This window comes from Populus nigra, chromosome 16, assembly GCF_951802175.1.
Source record: "Populus nigra chromosome 16, ddPopNigr1.1, whole genome shotgun sequence".
Classification (NCBI taxonomy): domain Eukaryota; kingdom Viridiplantae; phylum Streptophyta; class Magnoliopsida; order Malpighiales; family Salicaceae; genus Populus; species Populus nigra.
In genome coordinates, this window is record NC_084867.1 from 10534343 (window position 1) to 10543632 (window position 9290).

Here is a 9290-nt window from a genome sequence, read left to right on the forward strand (position 1 = left end):
CCCGTTCCTGATACCATCGTCTGACACTGACATATCAACCAGCTTAATAGAAACAATCTTCTTCTTCTTGCTTTTGCACCTCTTTCCTTTCTTTTGTGTGGCTTTCAAAACAGATTTCTTCTTCTTTTTGTTATCATTTTCCATCTCAATAATTTCATCTGGCTCAGCAATAGATTTGATAAAGTCTTCAAAACTAATTTTCATCATTCCAGATTATTATCTATTTCATTAAAAATTACTTGATCACACGATTAAAAAAATATCCACATAAAGTATGAGATATTTGCAATTCCACTACTTTTTAATTAATTAGGAACGACCTCCCCCAGATTTTCCTTCCATACTTTATATAAATTTAATTTGTTTTTTTCTTCTTTAAATTTTTCTCATACCATCTTATACAAAAGTGAAATAACCAACGACTTGAAGTCATTCACAAAAATATGTAATCTTGTCATCAGAATAGCCCAGCTGGTCTGGCCACCCGTTTCCATCATCAAGAACCAACCTTTCTCAATATTGAAATACCGAGTCAAAATCAAACTATGACTACAATCCATCTCATGGGCACGTCTGCTGGACTTTCCAGTCTTAACCTATCTTGTTCTTTAGCTTTGACCTCCGCGCATTCAGATCTGCCCTAGTTTTAATAAACTTCAATTAATTAACTCCATGCCACAATTCAGGCATAAGAAACTATATTATTTTTCTCTCTCATTTTATTAAATTATGCGTCGAAAAAAAATTCCCAATACCGGTCAAATACAAGACAGTAAATGCAAGACCATTTTGCTGACGAGGATAAAGAGGTTCCAGAAACAATGACTCGGTGCACCGAAAGTTCCATTCTCTGATCTGATCTACAATCTTGTCGACTAACATTTTGTATTTTTGTTCGGAACATTAATCATAAGAAAAGTCGAGAACTTTGAGGATCAGTTATTTTAATGGCAGATAAAGATAATGACAATCAAAATATATATATATATATATATAAAAGTAAAAGCAGGGTGTTTCCCCTAAAGAAAAAAAGAAAAAACACAGCAGCCGGAAAAATACGAGTATAAATAGCTGCCTTGTTTGGTGAACTTCTCAACACATTGTTTTTTTTCCCATCAAAATCTGTTCGCATTCTTTCATTCCCCAGTTGTCCTCAACAAACTTTACTAGTCTTCAAGATTGGTCTTATAACTTCCCTCGGGCAAAAGCTTGTACCTGTGTTTTTTAAGAGACATAATACTAATTGCAGTTTTGTTTCGACTAAAATGACAATCAAAGCCACGCCTATCATCAAAGATGGCTGCCTCATGGTGAGAGGCAAGGTGGTTCTGAGCAGAGTTCCGCAAAACATTCTTGTTTCTCCGGCAAGCAATGGCTCTGCTTTCTTTGGTGCTACATCTCCATCTCCTAGTTCTCGCCATGTGTTTAGCCTTGGAGTTCTTGAGTAAGTTTCTGTACCTATTGAAATTTTTGCTTTAATGATATTGGTTTCGTTTTACTTTATCTGGCTTCACATTCTATTTGAAAAAGGAAATGCAAACTTGAGAATTTTACATCAAGAACTAATAGGCCCTCATCTTGATTTTGTTTGCGCCGTGTCACTAGTCGTTTCATTGTGATTTATTTGGTCATTACAGGAAGTACAGGTTCTTGTGCCTTTTTAGGGCCAAAATCTGGTGGATGATACCTCGTGTTGGGAAATCCGGTAGTGAAATTCCCATGGAAACTCAAATGCTTTTGTTGGAAGCAACAGAGGAATCTGCCCTGAATGATGAGGTGAATTCTTCTGAAACATCAACTGATAACACTTTCTACATTCTTTTCTTGCCTGTCTTGGATGGACTATTTCGATCTAGTTTGCAAGGAACTTCGGAAAATGAGCTCCACTTCTGCGTTGAAAGCGGTTAGTTTGAGATTATTTTGCCTTCACTGATTTCTATATAATTCAATTAAAGGCTTTATTTTAGTATCAATTCAATTTCGTATGTTTTGTGTTTGCTTGTGATATGTTTTCGGTTCTTTGATATGATTTCTTAGGAGATGCTAATGTCCAAACCTCACGAGCACTTGAAGCAGTATTTGTGAACTCAGGGGAGAACCCTTTTGAGCTTATTAAGAATTCTGTCAAGTATGTTTCACATCAACATAAATTTATGATCTTTTACTTAATGAATTTCTTCTTAATGTCATTCCTTTTGTATGTACCATTGATGAATCATACAGGATACTGGAGCAACACAAGGGGACCTTTTGCCACATTGAGAACAAGAAGGTATAATGTTTAGTATTTGTTTAAAATGTAGACGGATGACAGTAAAATCTCATTTCAAATGACTGGTTTTATGGCAGATTCCTGCTCATTTAGACTGGTTTGGCTGGTGTACTTGGGATGCTTTTTACACTCAAGTAAATCCACAAGGAATCAAAGAGGGTCTTCAAAGGTACAATAAGAAAGTAGAGAACCTTCTGTATGTGGGAAGAAACCTATTTATTTATCTGATGGAATTTTATTAATGTTGTTTATTTGCACTATGATTTCTAACAGTTTCTTAGAAGGTGGGTGTTCACCAAAGTTTCTTATTATTGATGATGGATGGCAAGACACAGTGAATGAATTTCGCAAGGAAGGTGAACCTCTTATCGAAGGGACACAGTAAGTTTAATCTTCAATCTGACGAGTATTCCTCCTGTTTTAACCTGAAATGGTAAATAAGCATTTTCACTTCTTCCTATCTACACAGGTTTGCTACTAGATTGGTAGATATAAAAGAAAATAGAAAATTCAGAAGTTCAGGTCCAGATGAAGGCTGCACCAATTTGCATGAATTTATTGATACCATCAAAGAGAAATATGGATTAAAGTAACCATTCCTACCAATCTGGATGTTGAATTTAAATTTTTTTTTCACCGTAGAGATTCTTCTATTGTTATTGTAATTGTATAGTTAACCATAGAGAAAATCTTGATAAATGCAGATTTGTTTATGTGTGGCACGCTTTAGCTGGTTATTGGGGAGGGGTTCTTCCATCATCTGATTCAATGAAAAAGTACAACCCAAAACTTGTATATCCAATTCAGTCACCTGGTAATGTGGGGAACATGAGAGACATTGCAATGGACAGCTTGGAGAAATATGGAGTTGGAGTCATTGATCCCAGTAAGATATTTGATTTCTACAATGATCTTCATAGCTATCTGGCAAGCAATGGTGTAGATGGAGTCAAGGTGGACGTCCAGAATCTGATTGAAACTTTAGGTTCTGGATGTGGAGGTCGAGTGACGTTGACTAGACAGTATCAGGAAGCACTTGAGAAATCTATTTCAAGAAACTTTAAAGAAAATAATCTAATTTGTTGCATGAGTCACAACTCTGACTCAATTTACAGGTTTTCATCTTTCCTGCCTTTTCAATCTTAAAATATGCAACGCCAAGTTATATGCAGAACTGTCTTGTAATTCTGATTACAGTGAATATTTGTTGACAGTTCGAAGAGAAGTGCAATTGCAAGAGCATCAGAGGATTTCATGCCAAGAGAGCCAACATTTCAGACCTTGCACATTGCGTCTGTAGCTTTCAACAGCTTTCTTCTTGGGGAGATTGTTGTTCCAGACTGGGACATGTTCCATGTAAGATATCTTGCATATTCCAAAAATGATATCTAATAAACATGTAGTTGAATATTCTGTATCATGCATGGAACCTGGTATAATTATCAAATTTTTCATGAGTTGCATTAATGAAAAGCTTTGTATTACAGAAACTGTCTGCAGTTGAAACCCAGTGAACAGATTTTTTTTAAAAATTACAAATAGACATCATTTTTGTATCCAGATATTAAAAAAAAATGAAGCATAGGTATTCAAACAATTAACTACAAATAGAAGTGGAAACTTTCTTTTCTTTTCTTTTCTTTTCTTTTCTTTTTTTATGAGAAATAGTACTGAAGCTTAACATTACAGAAACAAAAGTAATATTCATTCTTGGTTTTCAGAGCAAACATGATACTGCTGACTTCCATGGTGCTGCAAGAGCATTGGGTGGATGTGCAGTATATGTAAGGTGAGGCAAAATGATTAAGACCCTTCTCTCTTTAGATTTTTGAATCTCTTCGGGAAAAATCTATGCAATTCTTACATACCTTTCATTGCAAAAATATTTTATTATTTCATATGAATACAGTGACAAGCCAGGCATTCATGACTTCAAAATCCTTAAGAAGCTCGTGTTGCCTGACGGGTCTATCCTGAGAGCTAGACATGCTGGCCGTCCCACAAGAGATTGCTTATTTGAAGATCCTGTCATGGATGCGAAAAGGTGAACATGCTATCCCAGATTGCAATCCCAAGTGTCAATAATAAACATCTAACTGGCCTTTTACTAATCAGTTTGTGCTTTCAACTCTTTTGTAGTTTGTTGAAAATATGGAACTTGAACAAGTTAACTGGGGTCATCGGTGTTTTTAATTGCCAAGGAGCAGGAAGTTGGCCTATGAAACAAGAAGCTGAAGAAATACCTGCTGCGCCTTCCGGGCCTTCATCCCTTTCAGGTCATGTGAGTCCTATTGATGTTGAATTTCTCGACGATATTGCCAGTGAAGATTGGAATGGAGATTGTGCAGTCTATGCTTTCAACTCAGGTTAGTTTTCCAATCCGTCATTTTCTTTATCTTATCAGATACTCTGCATCCAAAACCAACTTGTCTAGAATTTCTGGTAAATTATTTCCTGTTGCAGGATCTCTTTCCATGCTGCCAAAGAAAGGGATTCTTGAGGTGTCCTTGACCACTCTAAAATACGAGATATATACCATCTCTCCAATTAAGGTCAGTAAATTAACCTCCTTGCTTTACCATTATGTTATCTTCCTGTAAAGTCTACTCAGAACCAGGCTGATTTATTATGTAACAGGTTTTTGGTCAGAATCTTCAGTTTTCTCCGATAGGATTGCTTGACATGTACAACTCAGGAGGAGCAGTGGAAGCTGTGAACTGCATTATCGATGTTTCATCTTACACAATCAAAGTCAATGGCCGAGGCGGTGGCCGATTTGGAGCCTACTCCAACACTAAACCAACCTTTTGCAGGGTGGACATGAAAGAAGAAGAGTTCACTTACAACGACAAAAATGGATTATTGACGGTCAAACTTGAATGCACAGGCAATTTAAGAGAGATTGAATTCATATATTAGGGTGTTTGTCCTTCCATAGAAATATGCATTCTACAAAAGTTCAAGAGTTCCATTCCAGGATTTGGCTTTAATTGATTCTGTAGACACGATTTTTTAAGCCTTAAATTAAGCAATCACAATTGTATAAATATTTGATTTAATAAAATATATGATTGTGTATCATTTTTATTTAAAATATTCTTATAAAAAAATAAAGTCATATAATTTTTTTCTTGAATTTGATATACGACTTGATTTATTTGTGAAATCAAGTCAACATTTATACTTTGTTGGAACGTGAATTTAGACGTGTATTGCAGAGAATGATTTGATACTTTAAAGAGTACATTTGTTTTATTTTTAAAGTGTTGTTGATGAATTTTTATAAAGTGTTTAAATTTATTAAATAGCGTAGTAGGTTTAAGAGTTTTTGGTACACATTACAAAAAGAATTTGTCTTGAAGAAAATTTTTTTAACTAATTTCTTTTTTTTAACTCTTTTAACTCCAATAATTTTTTTTTTAACTAAGGTGGGAGCTTTTATTTAAAGAAATTTGTAGAGTTTTTAAGATTTTTTTTTAATACCACATGATATTACTTTATTAGTTAATTTTTATTTATGGAATCTTATATTTATAATAAGATAACTTAAATATCTTATCACGTGTGTCAATCTTTCATCGGCAAAAAAATAAATAAAAATTTATTTATATTTCATGTCTTTTATTTTATATTTTTATATAAAAATAAAATAAAAATAACATGTTTGATTGATAGAAAATTTTTATTTTTACATGTCTCTCAAAACAAGTTTACTAACCTTTAGAAATAAAAAAACAACTTTACTCACCTTTAGAAATAAATGGGCATGTCTTGAAAGTACAGTGAAGAGAATTTTAAAATTCAAATATATTTTTGATTAAAATTTGATTTATTATATTAAATTTTCATAATAAATTAATGTATATAGGTTTTTTGTGAAAAAAATATAATTTTCAAAACTGAAAATTTAGAATCAATTTTGATTGAAATTTATCAAAGCAAATAATAAAATCAAAGTATAGATACCCAATTAAAACAATTGCAGATTTTAGAGACCAAATAAAATATACTTTTATGTATAAATAGTTGTTTTGTTTTTTTTGCTAAAAGTGATTACTGTGTGGTTTTATTTCAAAAGTCCTAGCGCAATCCATTCACAATTATAAATTTCGAAAAAAAATACTAGTTGTTTTTATATTTTAAAAATATTTTTAAAAAAATTAATTTTTTTATTTTAAATTAATATTTTTTTAATATTTTTAGATCATTTTAATGTGCTGATATTAAAAATAATTTTTTTAAAATAAAAAAATATTATTTTAATATATTTATAAATAAAAAATATTTTAAAAAATAATCTCAATTATATTTTTCAATTGCACTGTAAATGCTGAAAAGTTATGGCCTCTGGAAAATTTTATTTTTTTCTTTGGAATCATGCACTCCTCTTGATATACTTTGTATGTCAGCCACTAACTTTGCCTATGTATATTTGGCTGAATCCTTTTCCCTTTTATATATATATATATATATATATATATATATATATATATATATATATATATATCCCTCGAGATATTTAATCATGGTGAAACATGAGACTCTAACATTTTTTTTGCTATTTGATGAGGTTATTATCCCACATCGATTAAGAGACGAGAGTCTTAGTTGCTTATATGGCACGAAAAACACCTTTCTCATCATGAGGCGTCTTTTAAGGGACAAAATCCATTGGAAGTCATCTGGAAAAATACCTCATAGTGAGCCTACTATGTTGCGGATATGGACACACCTCATCAATTGGCGTCGTCTGTGGGGACGAGCCATGTGCTTTACCCAAGCCCCTTGTCTAGAAGGCTCTAATGAGATCATTATCCCACATCGGTTAAAAAACGAGGGCCTTGGTTGCTTATATGGCACCAAGAACACCTATCTCATTGCGAGACACCTTTTAAGGAACAAAACTCACTGGAAGCCATGTGAGACAATACCTCGTAGTGAGCCTACCATGCTGCAGATATGGACACACTTCATCAGTTGACGCTGTTTGTGGAAACGAGTCATGTGTTCTACCCAAGCCCCTCGTCTAGGGGGCTTTGATGAGGCCATCCCACATCAGTTAGGATATGAGGGCCTTAGTTGCTTATATGGCACCAAGAACACCTCTCTCATCACGAGGCTCTTTTAAGGAACAAAACCCACTGAAAGCCATGTGGGACAATACCTCGTGGTGAGCCTACCATGTTACGGAGCTGATGAGATGTTCTTGCATGTATGGTTGATCGTTTCGATTCGAGATTTCACATCACTTGCTTTGATGTTTTGGATTTTCCATAGTGCTTGGTTGTTTCTCAACAACTGTTGTTTTTCACGAGGCTTGATGTGTGAACCATTTCTCAACGGTTGCAGCTTTTGGTGAATCGTTACTCAATAGCAGTAGTGTTTGAAGAGTTGTTTCTCAACAGTTATGGGGGCTTAAAGAATTGTTTTTCAAAGGTTGATCAACTTGATAGACCATTTCTCAATAGTTATGGAGCTTGAAGGGTCATTTATTAATGATTGTGGAAGTTGAAGGTCTATTTCTCAATGGTTGTGGAGCTCAAATAGGCATTTCTTAATGATTATTGAGCTTGAGGGAGGCTTTTGATCAATGTATCTTCTCCAATTTTTTTAGGACTTGTAAATATCGTTGAACTTGTAATTATGTTGTTTCTCTTCTTTCAAATATGCACTTAATATCTATTTTTTCAGATGATGACTTTTAGGAATTCATCTTTTTTTTATAAAAGGTTCTTACCAATTGAATACAAATATCATCATGAACTTGTCATTGGTCCATTCACTAAGAAGTGATCTTTCGAAAGCATCAAACATTTAATTTTTGGTCATTAAAGATTTTTTGTGAACTTTTATGGTCGTGGTGGTTCGCATCAAGAAGTTTTACAACTTCAATTCTCCTTTCCACATTCAATGTGGTTGATTTGTCGCCACTAGACTACAACAAACATGCTAGTGACACTACTTATAAGGATTACTTTTCAATCTTTAATGCACTTTAGTATACTTTCAAGTATTGGAAATGGACGGAAGATGTTTTGAAATACTATGAGTCGATTCTCAAGAAGACACATATTCAAGATGCCATTTTTTCATGCCTTTTTACATATGATTGACAGATGAATGTTATCCGTTTTTTATAATCATTGTGATCCTTTATTGACTTTTAGATCACACATTTATATTTTTATATATTTTGATGATAACAATAATATGAAAATTAAACTAATAATATGTTTAGCTGGGAATAAGTGTTAAACAAGTTTTATATAAAGATCATATTAACAAGTATAAGGGATTTCATGAAGAAATCAATTAAAAAATTTAAGAAGGAAATAAAGTGAAGACTTAGAATTTAAGTGTTCATTATAGTGTTTTATGTAAATATATACATCTTATCTTGATAGCACAATTAAAATGAACTCATACACTTTACTATGCATGTCGTTTAAAGGATCTTCTTAGAGGTTTTTTTTAGTTTTTATAGCTATATTTATTTTGATCTTGAATCGGTTTATGAATATTTTAGAGAATTTAGTTTTTTAAAATTTTTAAAGAAACAAATAATATTTATCATTTATATATAATATTTCATTCAGAATATTCTATCTTATATGATAAATTAATATATAAGAATTATTAAAATCACAATTCATTCTTCTCATTCAGTAGTTAGCATTTTTTTCATTATGAAAATAATATAAAATTATTATTTTCAAATGTTATTGAAAAATTCATGTGAGTTAGTTTTTATTCTACTCGATAAACTATATACAAAAGAGATCATGAAAAAGTAGATAAAAAATGGTAGCAACACGACTAGGATTAGGGGGGTGCCGTAGTCAATTGCGAGCGCTAAATCTGCAGGTCTCCAACTTAAATGACAAGTCGTCTCTTACGAAAGACACCCTTCATATTCCATAAAAGAATCTTCAAGAAGCCCACTACCAAATCTAAAAGGCCCACGATTGCAGTCCATGAAAATAAATAAATAAAAACTTCTCTAGCTTTAAAAACCATC

At 32.7% G+C, this 9290-nt stretch overlaps 1 protein-coding gene across 2 annotated transcripts; it reads left to right on the plus strand.

Annotated features, from left to right (window-relative positions):
- The first annotated feature begins 1019 nt into the window (after positions 1–1019).
- Positions 1020–5366, plus strand: LOC133675300 (probable galactinol--sucrose galactosyltransferase 2). Of its 2 annotated transcripts, XM_062096639.1 has the most exons (14): positions 1021–1444; positions 1638–1903; positions 2038–2128; positions 2224–2272; positions 2350–2441; positions 2546–2653; positions 2742–2861; positions 2977–3387; positions 3487–3628; positions 3994–4061; positions 4182–4316; positions 4412–4638; positions 4736–4824; positions 4910–5366. In XM_062096639.1, exons 1-14 carry the CDS (start codon positions 1266–1268, stop codon positions 5189–5191), a joined length of 2259 nt encoding a protein of 752 aa, XP_061952623.1. In that variant the 5' UTR covers positions 1021–1265; the 3' UTR covers positions 5192–5366. The 2 variants fall into 2 exon arrangements, with proteins under 2 accessions (XP_061952624.1, XP_061952623.1); XM_062096640.1 differs by lacking the exon at positions 2742–2861 and having other exon boundaries at positions 1020–1444.
- The last annotated feature ends 3924 nt before the right edge of the window (positions 5367–9290 follow it).